Source organism: Molossus molossus, unplaced genomic scaffold (assembly GCF_014108415.1).
Source record: "Molossus molossus isolate mMolMol1 unplaced genomic scaffold, mMolMol1.p scaffold_m16_p_19, whole genome shotgun sequence".
Lineage (NCBI taxonomy): Eukaryota > Metazoa > Chordata > Mammalia > Chiroptera > Molossidae > Molossus > Molossus molossus.
Window position 1 is genome coordinate 14,967,673 of NW_023425354.1, and position 18,422 is coordinate 14,986,094.

Below are 18,422 nucleotides of genomic sequence, written 5' to 3' on the forward strand. Positions count from 1 at the left end.
GGAAACAGTGGATGCAAGAAACAATGATGAGCAATAAAATTGGTGAAACTATAGATAAAATCTGGAGTTTCTACTTCTGGTAGTGGCAGATTAGGTAACTTAAATCATGCCTGCCACTGAAGACTACCAGAAAAGCTCAACAAAATATGTAATTATTTTTTGCTTGAAAGCATCAAAGAAGTTACAAGATCTAGGGGTAGAATGAAGGCCCCGATATAAAGCCCCTGGTATATGGAGACTCAGAGAAAAAAGGTCACTGTTTTTCTATAGATATTAGCTAATGCTGAAGTTTGTTGCTAAAGTGCTATGCAGCTCTTTTGATAGGCTAGTGGGAGTAGTGGGCAGAGTTAGATCCTGTGGCCTACAAAGAGGGAACCCTGATGAACATGCCTCATTTTGAGTTGGGACCCTGAAAGGCTACACGAGTAAGGGTTAATTAGAAGTAGACATGCTCTCAGAGGCTATAGATCAGCTTTGACTCATGACATTCTCTAAAATTAGATTGAAGGTTTCTAAATCACTAGTGCCCCCAGGCATCTGGCAGAATTGTAGATACTTCCTGGAGGAAGGCCTCAAATTATTTCTTTAGTTTGCAAATGAAATGTCTGGTGTATAATCAAAAGCAAGCAGACACACAAAGACAAACCACATGAAGAAAAAGAAACAAAAGATTATATAAATTGGTTCTCTGGATATTGGAATTCTCAGATACAAATTTTTAAAATATGAGCTTAAATGTAACAAATCAAATTTTTATTTAATATTTTCCTGGTTTTGAAGACATATTATATATAGCCAAAATGGGCAGGAGCTTCTGAATGTAACTCACTGTTCTTCGGTTGTTATACATGAACTTGTGTATACTGCTCCTAAATTTTAAATACATCTCTGATCGATTCTAGCTTACCATTACTTCTGGTTCTCTTGTACTTGCATCATTAAGACACAATACTTGAAGAATTTTTTTTTTTACTCTTTGGCTCATAATTTAGTTGAAGAGAGGATGGCCATCAGATGCTCCATAATTGCGAAACATTTTTGTTTTTACATTTTTATACATCTTTTAGAATGGTCAGTCTAATTTTGTGATGTTTGTATCATCTATTTTTTTCTGGTCTTCTCTCTATAGTACCTCCTTCAGCATTTGTCTACTTAGAAACCATATCAAGGAAATTTTGGTGCACAGATGAAATAAAAGATGGAGGAATACTGTTATGTGTCCTTTTAGAAAAATGAGATGGCCTAGTTTCTTGTCACAAAATACAGAACACACTGGAGACTTTTTGTTGAATAAATAACTGGATGAAAATGTCTTATTTTATTTTTGTCCTTAGAAAATAATTAATTCATTCTTGAGTTTGAGAAAATTTCTGTAGACTGTCATCATTTGAAGGCACATAGTCTGAGATTTTACTTATAATGATCAATTTCACCATCTTAGCATTTCAAGTGCTGCTGTCTCACTCTTTGTATTCATCTTCAGATTCATATAATTGTGAATGTCTTTATCAATCTTTTTTTATTTTATTTTATTTTTTGACCATTATGGCTAGAGAATTTAAAACATCTGAGTTCTCAACTGTGTTCCATTAAAACTAAAACCAGGCAACAAAAATGGTGAATGGTGTCTCTAAACTTCTTTTATAGCTTCTTGAAAGATGATGCAATACTTTGGACAACACTAAGAAAACTGAAGGATCATGTCACAGTGATATTTATTTCACTATTGCATCATTCTAAGCAGTTTCACCATTCTTTCATTTTCTTATTATTTTAATCTTTTTTATCATAGTTGGTAATTGATGATAACATAATTTCTAGAATGTTGAAATAGCATAATATAGCTTTGATTTGTAAAAAGATCCAGTGGACCCATATGGTAATTGCCAGATAAAGTATTATTTTATTTTTTTTAATATATTTCCCTTTTTGGTCTGTGGAAGATTTCTAAGGAAAAACAAGTCATGAGATATCAATCTTTACAAATGAACTTGAAGACAGTTTAAATATGTCAGTTATTAATGATAAAATTGAGATGGCAGAGAATTTCTAGGTAGGTGTTAATCATAGCCAGCCTTTTCAGTTACACCTTTCTCGATTCTTACATCCATCCAGAAATGGCTTGGTGTACTCTGCTAATGACCCCATGGAGGGTATATGTGTTACATAATAAAGAAAAGCATCACCTTTGTGATTCTGGCCAGTCCAGGCTGACAGAGATGAGCACTTGCATATAGGTCAAACTAGTTAAATATAGAACTGTGGTTTTCGAAGCCTGTTGCCAGGAGCTCAGTAGCATCCGCTCTGTTTCTATGGGGGAACACTTTTCAAATGGTAAGAACAGAGCTAGAAGCCAGCTAATTGAAGAGGATTGCATTGTGGAAATTTAAAGGGTTTATTGATGATTTGACTATATTAATCTGTGAACATCAATTTTGACATCTTCTTCACCGACTCCTAATTTATTGCAATAAGAATTTGGCTTTATTTAAGTAACACACCTGTAAAAATTGATGTTATTATACTGACTAGGTTGGGCGAAGGGACCTGATGACAGGTCATAAGATTAGTAAGGTTCTGAAAAGGTCAGAATTGTACTGAATTATGTTTAGGACAGATTGCTCCTGTGATCATTTAATCAAACACAGTGTTCTTATTGTCTCCAGTTTCCCTTCCACAGAGATGATTTTTGAGGTTGGTCTGAGAAGGAAGTCATGATTTCAGTGGCAACACAAGGCACATTGACAGCAAAATTCATACATTATAGCAGCTTTTTGTTTCATGCTCTATTGGCAGACAACCTTGAATAAAAATGTCTTATAAAAATAATGTAGAATCCCACAGTTTTTTAGTCACAAACAGGAGTGTCCTTGTTTTGTACCAAAGATGGCAAGAATTAATACCCTACTATGTAGAAGTGTTTGGCAAAGCCTAGGTTGTAGTTCCAGTTCCTCATTCTCAGTCTTTTCCACAGATGGAAAGATGAATAGTTTGGTGTTGAATTTTTTTAAAAAGCAAGCTATCATTTATCTTTAGACATCTGTCCAATAGATATGATATTGAGAAATTAATTTTCAGATTTGAATTTAGTTTTTAAAACATTTGTGGAAGGAGAACAATTTGTAAGTAATGCTCAGGAAAAAAAATAAAACCTAGCTAAATTTTGGAAATCTTGATGAGCACATGACTATCAATCAATCATCTTGTATAGTATTGCATTAAAGAATGAATAATACTCCAAATATGAATAGTAGAATGTATTATTAGATATTTTATGTGTTTCTATTTGTTATAAAGTATTATTGACTTTCTTTTGATGTACAGTGTTATGAATTTTAACGTGTGTAGTTTTCTGTAACCACCACTAAAATCTAGATACAGAACATTTACATCACCCCCAAAAATTCCCTCATGCTGTCCCTTTATGGTCACTCTTCCTTTGCTAACAGCTCCTGGTAACTACTTATCTGTTTCTCATCCCTGTTGTCTTTTTTGAGAATGTCATATAAATGTGATCATAGTATGTAACTTTTTGAGACATGCTTCTTTTACTTGTCATATTTCCTTGGAGACTCATCTAAGTTGTTGCATGTATCAAACATCCCTTTTTATTGTTGAGTAGTATTCCATTGTGTGGATGTACTACAGTTTGTTTATCCATTCATCCACTAAAGGGCATTTGGTTTGTTTCCATTTGGAGGCTTTTACAAGCAGAGTTTCTATAAGCCAAAGAGTAGATCTGCTGGATCTGTGGTTTTTTCTGGTTTTGATTTTTAAAAACTTGATATATTTAGGTTTGTTTTAGACCCAGTGTAATTTCCTTTAGGTCATTTTTGGAACTGTTTTTCTTCATACTTCTGATATAACATTTTATCTGTTATTTCTGTCATGTTTTCTTGGTCCCCCTTTTCTTTAGGTTTCCGTTTAGTAGGCATCTAACTTTTTGTCTTCAGGAAGTTCACTGAAACTGCATACATAATACTGAAAACTTAGAAATTATTAAAGATATGTAGTAAGGAATTAATGTGGAACAAGGGAGTTAAACTGTGAAACGAGTCATACAATGAAAAATGTAGCCATTAAAAAACCTATTGTATAATTGTACTTATAGGCATGGAAATGAGTATAAGATAATGTCTGGACTGGAAAAAAAAAAAAACAGGATACAAATCATTTATATAGCATCAAATTAATAATGTTAGTTATTTCTAGCTAGGTGAAAATTGGGTGATTGTGATTTCTTTACATTCTTTGCTATTTTTCCAAATTTTTATAATATCATGTATTTTGCAATTAGAAACAGAAATAACCATTTAAAATTATTTTCAGCCCTGGCCAGTTTAGCTCAGTGTGCAGACCAGGGAGTCCTGGGTTTGATTCCGGCCAAGGTCATGTACCTCAGTTGTGATTCATCCCCGGCGGGGTCATGCAGGTGGCAACCAATCGATGTGTCTCTCTCACATCGATGTTTCTTTCTCTCCCTCTCTTTCCCTCTCTCTCTCCCTCCCTCCGTCCCTTCCACTTTGTCTGAAGATAAATGTAAAAATATCCTTGGGTGAAGATTAAAAAAATTAAAGTTATTTTCAAAGAATTGTTAATGTTCAAGAGAATACAGATGCAGAGAGTTCCCAATTTTGTAATTAAAATAAATTTAAAATATAGAAATAAATTTGCAGAATGTTAACAGTGGATATCTTTAGGTGATATAATATAGTTTGTTTGTTTATTTAATCCTCACCTGAGGACATTTTTCCATTAATTTTTAGAGTGGAATTTAGGGACAGGGGTGGGTGGAGAGAGAAACATCAATGTGAGAGAGATACATCTATTGGTTGCCTCCTGAATGACCCCAATTGGGGCCAAGGATTAAACCTGTAACCCAGGTAGTTGTCTTTGACCTGGAATCAAACCCGCAACCCTTTGGTCTATGGGCTGATGCTATAACTGCTAAGCCAAATCAGTCAGAGCAATATAGTTTATTTTTAACTTACTTCTACAACTATTGTTAAAAAATTATATTCTTTTTGTTTGTTTATTTGTTTTTTTTTGTTTTTTTATCCTCACCCGAGGACATTTTTCCATTTTTTGTTCAGGTAGAGTGGGAGGGAGAGAGAGGAACAGAGAGAGAGAGAAACATCGATATGAAAGGAACACATCGAGTGGCTGCCACCCGCACAACCAAAAATTATATTCTTGCCAGAAGTTTAATGAATACCAATCATATCTATCCTTAATCTCATTATGCCCATCTTAATATTATCCATATGTTGTCATATTTAGGTTTTATTCATTCTCACCTGCTTTGTTTTGTTAATCCCTAATGTTTTTGTTTTTTTAAAAAAGGAAAATTTCTAGAGCACACTTCTCCCTTTGGTTACTAATAAGAGCCTTAACTACTTAAATATAAATTGTTATAAGGTCCATTTAACTTACCTAATCAATTATTAGCATTTAAAAGTATTTGCATTGCCCAGCTGGTGTGGCTCAGTGGTTGAGCATCGACTCATGCACCAAGAGGTCACCAGTTCAATTCCTGGTCAGAACACATGCCCAGGTGGTGGGCCAAATCCCCAGTGGGGGGCATGCAGGAGGTGGCCAATTGATGTTCTCTCTCATTGATGTTTCTAGCTCTCTCTCCCTCTCCCTTCCTCTCTCTCTAAAATCAATAAAGAAAATAAATACATAAGTAAAAATAAAATAAAAATATTACATCTATTAAAGTTTTAAAATATATAAAATAATTTATTTTAACATGACTCTTAAGTTTAATAAACTAAAACAGAAATCACTGTGCAGAAGAAACAGCATCCCCTGACTGTGTTCTTTTTTTTTTTATCCTCACCCGAGGACAATTTTTCCATATTTTGTTCAGATTGAGTGGGAGGGAGAGAGAGGAAGAGAGAAACATCGGCTTGAAAGGGACACATCAAGTGGCTGCCACCCACACGACCAACCAGGACCGGGGACAAACTGCAACCGAGGTATGCGCCCTTACTGGGAACTGAATCCAGGTCTCTTGGGACCATAGTCTGATGCTCTAACTGCTGAGCCAAACCGGTCAGGGCTGACTGTGTTCTTTTTACAAATTGTGTGTGCCTCAGTTCTCACTTTACTGTTAGAAGAAAATAATCCGTTTTCATGTGATATAACTGAATATGAATCATGTTCAAGTCCTTCCCCTATTTCCCCAATTCCCAGTAGACCTCTGGGTGGAGTTACCATTTAGCTATATAATGTGACAAACAAAATAACATTAAACCCATTGTTTCTGGGACAATCCCTTCACCAAAAGTCAGGGAAAATGGGAGGGAGTTGCCATTCATTGACTTAAGAAATACATCTGATAAGTATAAGAATTCTTTCAGAATATATGTACCCCCATGTTTGTAGCAGCACTATTTACAATAGCTAAGATCTGGAAACAGCCCAAGTGTCCATCAGTAGACGAATGGATAAAAAAGCTGTGGTACATATACACAATGGAGTACTACGCAGCTGTAAGAAAGAAAGATCTCTTATCCTTTGAGACTACATGGAGGGACCTGGAAAGTATCATCCTAAGTGAAACAAGCCAAACAGAGAAAGACAAGTTTCATATGATCTCACTTGTTTGTGGAATATAATGAACATAACAGTCTGAGGAATGGGGTAGTCCCAGAGACGCGGAAGTGGAGTACAGACTGACAATCCCCTAAAGAGGGGGGTGGTGGGGGAGAGATAAACCACAGAACTTATATGCATGTATGCATGAACAGTGGACATGGACAACAAACTGGGGAAAGGGCAGGGAGGGAGACGGAGGGGGGAAAAGGAGAAACATCTGTAACAAAAATTAATTTAAAAAAAAAAAGAATTCTTTCAAATAGTGAGGTAAGAAATGAGTGTAAATGAACAGTTAGATGGTGGGCTGTTCACTTTCATCAGTATATGCTATGTATCTTTGTTTTGTGGCTATTAAATAAGAGGTTCTGGAATGTCTTTGCAGTTTGCAGGATTCTGAGAATGCAGTTCTAACACCTTTGAGAGGGCAGCAACCATGATTAGACTTGCTATATTTATTAGTAAACATGGAGTGAAGTTCATCTATGGAAAGCTTTGCTTTGCTTTTTGATTAGTTTAATAATATACTCAAATTATTTAAATTATCTGACCTTTAATATAATTTCTCCCCTTACTAGCTTGGTGCTAACAGTGGTTTGCACATCATCATCTTTGATGAAATTGATGCCATCTGCAAGCAGAGAGGAAGCATGGCTGGTAGCACGGGAGTTCATGATACTGTCGTCAACCAGTTGCTGTCCAAAATTGATGGGGTAGAGCAGCTGAACAACATTTTAGTCATTGGTATGTTTACTTTTTTTAAAAAAAGGTGCTGTAATTTCAAAAATATTAGACACGTAGGTTTGGAATTAAGATCTGTGTAGGTTGTAATTACACTACTTTGCCAATGTTTCCAAATTAGAAGCAAGTGATATTGAGGAATTTGACTATTTTAATGTCTAGCTTTAACAGAACAAATGAAAAATGGATATTAGTAACTCATGGGTTTAAGCATATAGCTCACCCACATATTTAAAAGGTAGCCCAACCCTGGCCAGTTTGGCTCAGCGGTTAGAGCGTCCGCCTGTGGTCCGGAGAGACCCGGGTTCCGTTCCCGCTAAGGGCGCGTGCTTCGGTTGCAGTTTGTCCCTGGCCCTGGTTGGTCGTGCAGGTGGCAGCCACTCGATGTGTCCCTTCACGTCGATGTTTCTCTCTCTCTCTCCCTTCCTCTCTCTCCCTCCCACTCTATCTGTACAAAAAATGGAAAAATATCCTCGGGTGAGGATTAAAAAAAAGGTAGCCCAATGTAATGCAGTGGTTTTCAGACTGGGTCTTGTAGGCCTCCATGTGTTGTCAGAGGGACTTCAGGATCTGTGAGGTCTGGGAGTGAGCTTCAGATCATGCATCCCTATAACTTAATCTTTTAACTGTTTCATGTACTGAGGTTCTTAAGATTGCTTTTAGGGAGGGAGGGAAGTCTGCTGTTTATAAAGATTGAAAACCATTGGCCTACAAAAAAGGGAAAGGACTTTGGGGTCAAACAGATCATGTTCACATGGCCCCTCTCTCACATTGACAGGCTATTTACCTTCTCTGAACCTTAATTTTCGTTTTTAAATATTTGAAGCTTTTATTGTATTTATATGCCACTGGCTTGTTCAGTAATGAAATATTAAAGCAAAGTCTCCAGGTATTTTCTTTAGAACAGATCAAGAACAAATGATATTTTTATTTGATAATAATTTGGTTTTTTATTTGATTTTTATAAATTGTCCTCTTAGCTTCTAAGGTAAATTACTATTCTTACATATACTGAAGGGACATTTGATCATATTTTTGAGCTGTAATCATTTGTATGTTGCTTTAACATCTGTGCTCAGGAATGACCAACAGACCAGATCTGATAGATGAGGCTCTCCTTCGACCTGGAAGACTGGAAGTTAAAATGGAAATAGGTAAGTAGACCTATCACTGGCGTAGGGGTGGGGATGGTATTTAGAGTTCATTAGCAGGAGCAAAGTCATATAACTCAGTGGTTTAATATTTGTTAGAAAAGTTATATCATGAAAAGCAGATGTTTACATGCTTGAGTACCTATAAGAAAAACATTAGGAATAAAATAATCTCTACCTTGTTTTCAATTTTATCAGGCTTACCAGATGAAAAAGGTCGACTACAGATCCTTCACATCCACACAGCAAGGATGAGAGGGCATCAGTTACTCTCTGCTGATGTAGACATTAAAGAACTGGCTGTAGAAACCAAGAACTTCAGTGGTGCTGAACTGGAAGGTCTGGTGCGAGCAGCACAATCCACTGCTATGAACAGACACATAAAGGTCAGTCAAGTCAACTAACAGGTTAGGAGTCTGCAGCCCTGTATATGCTGTGCGGGTGTTTTTTCTCTTTTCTTTCAAGCATACCAAGGCCTAGGGTGATCCTGACTTTTTTTTTTTTTTTTTTTTTTATCCTCACCCGAGGACATTTTTCCATTTTGTTCAGGTAGAGTGGGAGGGAGAGAGGGGAACAGAGAGAGAGAGAAACATCGATGTGAAAGGAACACATCGAGTGGCTGCCACCCACACGACCAACCATGGCCGGGGACAAACTGCAACCGAAGTACATGCCCCTAGCGGGAACCGAACCCGGGTCTCTCCAGACCACAGGCCGACGCTCTAACCGCTGAGCCAAACTGGCCAGGGCTGATCCTGACTTTTGATAGAGAAGATTCATGGTGAAAGGAATAGGAATTAACTATCAACTGCTAAATCTTCAGAGTAGCAGGAAAAATAATGGTAGCATCTGCCACATGGTAACCACTGACCCATGTACTTTAGGTTGCCACCATCTGATATATGTGAAGATGAAGATGTTGAAGAATTTTTTAAATTTTTGTGTTGTGTTGAGTTGTCACGTCATAGAAAGTTGGATTTTTTTTTTTTTTATATTCTAGAATTATAGAGGCTGCTTCTTTCAGCATATATACTGCCTAAATGCTATTTTTGAGGTATTACATTGGAGACACAAAGATAATAAAGCATGACCTCTCCACCCAAGGAATTCAGAGTGAGGGAAATGGACATGTTTGCAAATTAGTACAATAATGTTTGATGCTCTGGTAGAAATACATATGATACTTTTATTTTGATGAATAAAGTGTGAACAAGTATCATCCCTTCAAGTTTTAGCTATCACTTGTAGATAGATGACTCCCAGATTTGTGTCTTATCTCTTATATGTCTCATACTTTCAGTTTATACTGAATAACTCTACCTGGGTGTTTTATCAGATCTCATTTAATGTTCCAGAACCAAATTTGCTGTTTTTTTGTTTGTTGTTTACTGCTTTCCTTTTTGCTCCTATTTTGCTGATATCTCAATTCCCCAGGCTTAAAACTTCAGGGTTATCTTTCATTCCTGTCACTCCACTGTATCCTACATCAAGTCATTTGCCCAGTTTTGTCAGCTCTTCTTGGCAGTATCTTTTAGTTCTCACTGTCACTGTCCACCTTCTATTTGATTACTCTTCCTATTTCATATGTTCTACCCTTCAGAAACTTTCAGGGAGTCGTCTTTGTCTACAGAACAAAGTACAGACTTCTTAGCCTTGTCTTTAAGGTCCTCTAGACCTTACCCTAGGCTAGCCTTTCCAGATGTGTTCCCAGTTATTCTCCATACACTTTAGTCAAACTGAAATCCTCACTAATCATTGGACTTTAATTTATTTTTACACTTGTTTGCTTTTTTTTTTCTTTACCGAGAGTCTTTACCTTTTCTGTTTACTTATCTTTTCAATACCTGGTTCATATGCCACCATTTTCTTCAAACCTTTTCTCATTCTCTCTTTCAAAAATTATGTATTGTGTTCCTGAAATAGTGGTGTACCATTTATGCGTACCAAAGTTGACTTTGGTTCAAAATAGATTTATTCAGCACCTACTATATACCATACACTGCCTTAGGTGTTAATGCTACAGCTGCAAAGAAGCAAATCACCTCCCTTTGTGCAGTTCACAGTCTATCCTTCACCTAGAAGGTAAGGAAGTAAAAGGTGTCAGATGTGGTCAGTTCGTGGGGTGAGAAGAACCTTCACAAGAATTTCTGTGTCTCTTGGTGGGCTAGGTAAAAGGAACAACATATGCAAAGAACAGAGACACAAAATAGCATGATCTGTTAGGGTAATTCAGTATTGCTTCAGCATAAAAGGTAGGGGAGGGGTGGTGGAGATATTGTGAGGAGACCAGTCAGGAGACTAAAGCAGGGGATGGAGCACAAAGAGCCTTTTATACTGTGCTAAGAAGTATGCACTTTTTTCTGTGAGTAGTGCTAAGCCATTGAAGAGTTTTAAGAATAGCAGTGACATACTGTTAAAACATAAGATCACTCTGGCAGCTGTGTCGAGTAGAGTATTTAGGGGAGTGGAGTTGGCGACACAGACAAGAGAGGGGAACTTTTATAACAGTTCTTGCAGGAAATAATAAAAGCCTGAAGAGTTAGGTTGAGTATATTCTAGTTACATGGGTACATTCTAGCAATGGTTCTAAACCAAGGGTCAGCAAATTGTGGCCCATGGGCAATATCTGGCCAATCACCAGTTTTTATAAATAAAGTTTTTAAAGAACGCAACCACATCCATTCATTGATGTATTGTCTGTGGCTGCTTCCATTCTACAATGGCAGGATTGAGTATTTGCAACTGAGACTGCATGGCCCACAGAGCCTAAAATATTTACTATCTGGCCCTTTATAGACAAAGTTTGTCAACCCTTGTTCTAGACTTTACATCCTTATCTTAATCATCTCTGAATCTCCCACAGTATCTCAAACAGGTCTAAGTACTGAAAACATTGTAGGTATTTAGTAAATATTTTTTAAGTTAGTAAACTTATATAGGTATTCTGAATCAAACCCTATCTGTAAGTCATAATTTCCCTACATAATAGAAATGACTTTATTCTAGATCAAGAATGCCATACTGGAGAAAGGTACTTTAGACAGATAAGAAAAACCTTTTTAAAATACTGGAGACAGTGGGAGGAAGGTATTAGTACTACTGCATTTTTTTAAATGCCAGAAGTCTAGATAGTGTGAGAATATTGGGTACTTTACAAAGTGGATTTTCCCTTTTCTTTTTTCTCTTCCGTAAGAAATATCTTGGTAAGAAATGATGGTGACTTCAAGAAAAATTGTGTAGCCCTGGCCGGTTTGGTTCAGCGGTTAGAGCGTCAGCCTGCGGTCCACAGAGACCCGGGTTCGATTCCCGCTCAGGGCATGTACCTTGGCTGCAGTTTGTCCCCGGCTCTGGTTGGGTCGTGTGGGTGGCGGCCACTCGATGTGTCCCTTTCACATCGATGTTTCTCTCTCTTCCTCTCTCTCCTTCCCGCTCTGAGTGAAAAATGGAAAAATGTCCTCGGGTGAGGATTAAAAAAAAGAAAAAGAAAAATTGTGTAAATAGTGTGAAAATTGTTCCCTACCTTACTGATTCTTCACCTCAGACCACATCAGTGCTTCTTGATATAATCCCCAATAACTAGTTTATTGTTATCAGATTTTTCATGTGCATTAGCCACCAGTTTTTTCTCTTATTGAGCTATTTGCCATTTTAACTACAATAATCTTATCCCAAAATGTCTCTAAGCCATCATCTCGCTAAAAAAATGTGCTTTCTTTAAGCATGCATTAGGGTTACACATGAAACAATGAGAATGGTGGAAAGTTCACATATTTTATAGTCCTAAGGCTTCTTTCACTTTTTTGTTTTTGCTTTGTCAAAGGGCAATAACTACATATTACATCTTGATTTTTGCAAAAATTAAATCAAACTTTCTATGAGGAAGTGCCTGATAAACTATATATAAATGTTAGTTGTTCTTTACATTTTTGTTATTGGCTGATTTGAGAGGATACCATATACATTCTTTTCACCATCTGAGTTTCTGGTTTTTGTTGACTATTTGCATTTATCATTTTTCTAATTATAAAGCTAATAGGTTAGTTACCACTATACAGAGTATATTATCCTTCAGATTTACATGTAAGAAGTAGTGCAAATAGTGGACATTATTTCCCTCATTTTTTCCATGTGGTTGAATTATCTTTAATTTAAACTGCAGGTGATGCATATTGACTTGTGATCAACTCCTTTTGTACCAAAGAGCTTTTAATTTTTTATAATCTATGGAATATCTAATATAAGGGACTTGTAGGCACTTCAAGGAAGGGAAGGGTACATAAAACACTAACCTTACTCCCAAAAAGAAATAGTGCTGGCATTTATATCCTTTTCTGCATTTTTGGAAATCTGTATGTTGCTGCCTGGCTGGTGTGGCTCAGTGGATTGAGTGTTGTCCCATGGACTGAGAGGTCCCAGTTCAATTCCTGGGCACACATCCAGGTTGTGGGTTCGATCCTCAGTAGGGGGCGTGCAGAAGGCAGCTGATGGATGTTTCTCTCTCACATCGATGTTTCTCCCTTTCTCTCTTCCTCTCTCCCTAAAAAAAATAGATTAAAAAAATATTTTAAAAAAATAAATAAATAATAAAAATCTGTATCGTTGTCCTGGCCAATTTGGCTCAGCAGTTAGAGCATCGGCCCTCATACCAAAGGGTCTCGGATTTAATTCTTGGTCTAGGGCACATACCTGGGTTGCAGGTTCAATCCCTAGCCCCAGTTGGGGTCATGCAGGAGGCAACCGATCAATGTGTCTCACATTGATGTTTCTCTCTCTCCCTCTCCCTCCCTCCTTTTTAAAAATCAATGGAAAAAATAATTTTGGATGAGGATTAACAAAAATAGAAAATAAGAATGAATAAATAAAATGATATACCTTTAAAAAAAATCTGTATCGTTGAAAGTTTTGTTTTTGTTTTTCTATCCTCACCGAAGACATTTTTGCATGTATCTTCAGATAGAGCGGGAGGGAGAAAGGGAGGAAGAGAGAGAGAGAAACATCAACGTGAGAGAGACACATTGAGAGGTCACCACCCACATGACCCCAACCAGGGCTAGGGACAAACTGCAAGCAAGGTACGTGCCCTTAGCAGAAACTGAACTCAGGACTCTCTGGTCCACGGGCCGACACACTAACCACTGAGCCAAACTGGCCAGGGCTAGAAAGTTTTTTTTGTTTTTTTTTTTTTAAAAGGAGCATTTATTTATTTATTTATTTTTATCCTCACCGGAGGACATTTTTACATTTTTTGTTCAGACAGAGCGGGAGGGAGAGAGAGGAAGAGAGAGAGGGAGAAACATCGATGTGAAGGGACACATCGAGTGGCTGCCACCCACACGACCAACCAGGGCCGGGGACAAACTGCAGCTGAGGTACGTGCCCTTAGCGGGGACCGAACCCGGGTCTCTCTGTACCGCAGGCCGACGCTCCAACCGCTGAGCCAAACCGGCCAGGGCTAGAAAGTTTTTTAAACACTATTTTCCTAACAAGACTCCTCGTTGGCTGAACAAAAGGCATACAGTTTCAGTATTCCCATTGCTGTAGATATTCATAGCTTTACTAGTAGTGATTGATAATAAGTAATTTGAGACTTATGATTTAAGGTTGATATAGAATTTATACACAACATTCATCTGTTTGTTATGATGTGCTTTCTTTGTGTTATAAAAAGCCATTATTAGTGTTTTTTGCTTCCTTTTCAAAAGAATTAGGTTTAAACAAAGTCAGGTGGACTAAACTAAACAGGTCTTCCCTGTTAAACTGTTCTTTCAGGTTTTCTGAAACAAGTGGAAAATCCAATCATAAACACCTGATGTTCATGTCATTTGTAGTTGAACCCATGTTTTCGGTCAGCTAAAATTCATGTGACATTTGGTTGTTTTTATCTTGAAAGGAATTTCTGCTTCAGGTAGAGAAGATTCATAACTCAAATTTCTTCTCTTATCTGCTATAAGGAAATAAATCGAGGACACACACACACATGCACACACTACAACTGAATCAAAGTTCTGATTTATGCTTGCAGAACTTCCATAAAATTATTTCTTATTTTCTGTAGAATTTTGATTGATTAAGGTCATTCTACCCTTAATTTAACAGGAATGATAAGAACTTTGAAAGGTCAGATTTAAAAGGTTATGAAATTTAAGGGTGACCACTCGATATTTGCTAGTGTTGAAATACAAGTTTATTAGTTTCTGCAGGTATAAGCTGAAAGACGTTGCCTCTTCTATATTGATTAGTTGTTATAAATAAAATGCAGAGGAAAAAATCACAATAATTCAGACAAATGAGACAAGGTTTACTGAATGAGTAAAAATCCAGAATTGTAGAATTTTTAAAAATAAAAATTGGATAAAATAGTAAAGAATTAGCTAAGAGAAAACCTTAGAAAACTTGCTTTATTGAAAAGTCAGAAATAATTCACAATGTATTTATATTGGTTGTTTATAATTAGGTACCTTCTGAAATTCTTGGAGTATCTAAAAATAACTTGTTTTAAAATAACTCTACCTAATCCATCTTAATTCACTTTTAATTTATTGGGTGAGTCTCTTCTTAGTAGTAAAAAGACAAGTTGCACACCAGCTTCAGTCCTGAAATCTATCATATTTTTTGGCAAATGTTGAAAGATAGACAAGGTTTTCCCTTTATATTGCTATATGTTTCTGTCATTTCAGTTTCACTATAAGAGGAAATCAAAATATAAAACATCTTAGTAAAAACTTAGGCTATATTGGGAGAGGGTATTTAAAATGAGTCTGTAGCTTCTTTGGGATATTAATGTGATTCTGTCAGAACTCGCTTCTTCACTTTCACCTTAAAGTTTACACCTTGTAGAATTCTTTTAGATGTGTCAAAAGGTCTTAATCAGAGTTTAAAACCTTTATATAAGATTATCTGGGAAGGAAATTCTGTATCTGCCCTTAATTAAATTACACTTACACTCAATTTAAGAAAACTTCCAGCCATTTATAAAGACAAAATGAGATAATGGGTATGATGAAATGAGATAATGTATATGAGCATACTTTATCAACTGTAACGCTGAAAGAGATTTATGTATTATAAACATCATAATTCTTTCACGAACATGCTTGTTCCTGTAACATCATTTTTTTAAAACTTAGTGATGTCAAATAAATTTGATCAATATTTATCGAATACCTAATATGTGCCAATGAAAACCCTATTAATAAATTAAATGTTCTCTTTATTTAAGTAGAATATTTATTTATTTAAATGTTACTTGTTACCTGCTCTCTTTTTTAAAATATAGTAATCATACATGAATACATTCTCTTTGTAGAAGACTCAAGGATGCCAAAGTATATAGGGAAAAGTGAAACAGGCCATCTCTGTTTTCTTTATATTTACATTCATATACATATGCACTTTAAAAAAATGGAATTGGTCCTGGCCAGTTTGGCTCAGCGGTTAGAGCATCAGTCTGCGGTCTGGAGAGACCCGGGTTCGGTTCCCGCTAAGGGCATGTACCTCGGTTGCAGTTTGTCCCTGGCCCTGGTTGGGTCGTGCGGGAGGCAACCACTCGACGTGACCCTTTCACATCGATGTTTCCTTCTTTCTCTCTCCCTCCCACTCTATCTGAACAAAATATCGAAAAATGTCCTCGGGTGAGAATTAAAAAAAAAAAAAAAATGGAATTGTACTGCAGTTCATATTTTTCACTTGACAGTATGTCTTAGATAGCTTTCCATGTCAGTATATGTAAGTCTTTATTATTTTGGACAAATGCACGGTATTCTAGGCTATTACAATTTAAAATGTAGGATCCATGATGGCAGGAACTTTGGGTCTTACTGCTATGTCTCTAGTGCAGCGATTTTCAACTGGCATTCCTCAAGAATTTTTAAACATTTATTTTAATGTTCAAATATTTAGTCAGGAGCACTGACCTCTTTTTCCTTAGATTGTCAAATTAAAAAATGACAACAGCCAAAACAACAATAGCTGTCCAGCGTGAATGAATTAAAATTATAGCTGTTTTTTGGTCAGATCAGCAAAAATATATTTTTTTTGGTGTGCTGCAGAATTTTAGTAATTCGTTTGAATGCCATGAAATGAAAAAGGTTGAAAATCGCTGCTCTAGTGCCCAGAACAATGTATAATACTGTTATGAAAATGCTTGCCTGTGTCTCTCTGTGTACACATGGAAATCATTTTTTCAGGTAGATAGCCAGATGAATTTTGAAAACGTGTTTACATTGTCGTCTAGTTTCTAGTGTTGCCAGGTTCCTTTGCAGGTAACCTGTTTTTGATTCTCCAAAAGGTTCTAGGACTTTCTCTTCACCTTTGGTGTCTAATACTTCACAACACTGTCTAGACAGATGTGGGTTTGTTTTCATTTATCCTGATCAGCACTTATTGAACCTTTTAAACTGCAAAGACAGAGCTTTCTTTGGCTGTGGAAATGTTATTTTTCTTCTGTCTTTTATGGTTTTTTCTCTATAACTTTTTCTCTTTCCTTCTCAGACTCCTCTTATCTCAGTGTTTAAAATTCTTAATATATCTTCCATGCTTTTTAACCTTTCTCTCTAACTTTCTGTCATTTTGCGGGATTTGGGGCAGGGAGATAAATAAATGTGTTTTGTTTGCCATCTTTATCCAGTTTCCTGACATAATTCGTTTTATCCCATAAAGCTCACTTCTTAAAAAAATGTCTTTCGCTCTGGCCAGGTAGCTCTGTTGCAGAGTCGTCCAATGCGCCAAAGTTGTGAGTTGAATTCTGGTTGGGGCATATGCAGGAATCATCCAATGGATGCATAGATGGTTGGAACAATAGCTTAATCTCTCTCTCTCTCTCAAATGAATAAACAAATAATAATTTATAGTCTGTCATTTTATTTGTCTCAACAGTCTGTTCCTAAAGGAACATGACTCATATATTATAATAATCAATGGAAGATTGATATTGCTTAATGTACTTTTATTTTATAATCAGATTTTTTTAAGATAACTTTTTTTAAACTGTAGTACCATTTTAAATGTTAGACTCACTTGCCTGGTGTTATTGGGAGTGAGCCCAGTCACATTAAAAAATGTGTTGGTATCTCAATCACTCATCAGGTCCAGGCAGCTCCAAGTGCTGATAAAGGCCTTGATGCTTCTCCAGATGTCTGTTCTAAGTGTCAGCTCCAGGTGCAGTAAGCAGAATCTTTGGAGCTGGCACACAGATTCTTAAGCACAAAGTATGAGTACAAATCAAAGTTGTAGGTCCATGGTCTCTCAGAATAATGGTTTACAAACCTGGTTGAACATCAGATTACCTGTGGCACTTTATAAAAATATAAATGCCTGGCCCGGCCAGTGTGTCTCAGTGAAGTGAATATCGTTCCCTGGACTGAAAGGTCAGTTCAATTCCTGGTCAGGGCACATGCCCGGGTTGCTGGCTTGATCCCCAGTTGGGGGGACATACAGAAGGCAGCCAATTGATGTTTCTCTCTCACATCGATGTTTCTATTTCTCCCTTCCTCTCTCTAAAAAAAATTAATAATTATATACACACACACATATGTATATATATACACACACACACATGTATGTATATAAATAAATGCCTGGACCCTCTTAAATCAAAATCCTGAAGGGGGTGGGGCTGGGTATCTGTGTATCTGTAAAGGCTTTAGAGGTTATTCTGATAAAAAGGATGATAGCCACTGTTCTTAGAGACCCTCTGTGTGTATTTTCTTCTCCTCATGCCTCATTTAGAAAGAAATGGCTAGCCAGTGTTCTTTGGTACAGATGTATCATAATTGACTTAACCGGTACCCGCTTGGTGGATATTTCGTTTGCTTCTGGTCTTCTGCTATTACAAATCACTGTAGTAAATGTCCTGGTAATATAACTTTGTACACATTTATTAATATATTTATGGGATAGGTTCCTAGAAGTGCAATTGTTTAGGCAAAGGTA

At 36.6% G+C, this 18,422-nt stretch overlaps 1 protein-coding gene across 5 annotated transcripts in view; it reads left to right on the top strand.

Annotated features, from left to right (window-relative positions):
- Positions 1-18,422, top strand: part of NSF (N-ethylmaleimide sensitive factor, vesicle fusing ATPase) — a 141,880-nt gene that overhangs the window by 74,562 nt on the left and 48,896 nt on the right. For all 5 annotated transcript variants that reach the window (XM_036268034.1, XM_036268031.1, XM_036268033.1 and 2 more), the window contains 3 exons: positions 7,179-7,344; positions 8,421-8,495; positions 8,691-8,878. In XM_036268034.1, the coding sequence (XP_036123927.1) occupies positions 7,179-7,344; positions 8,421-8,495; positions 8,691-8,878 (429 nt within the window). The remainder of the gene's footprint in view (positions 1-7,178; positions 7,345-8,420; positions 8,496-8,690; positions 8,879-18,422) is intronic.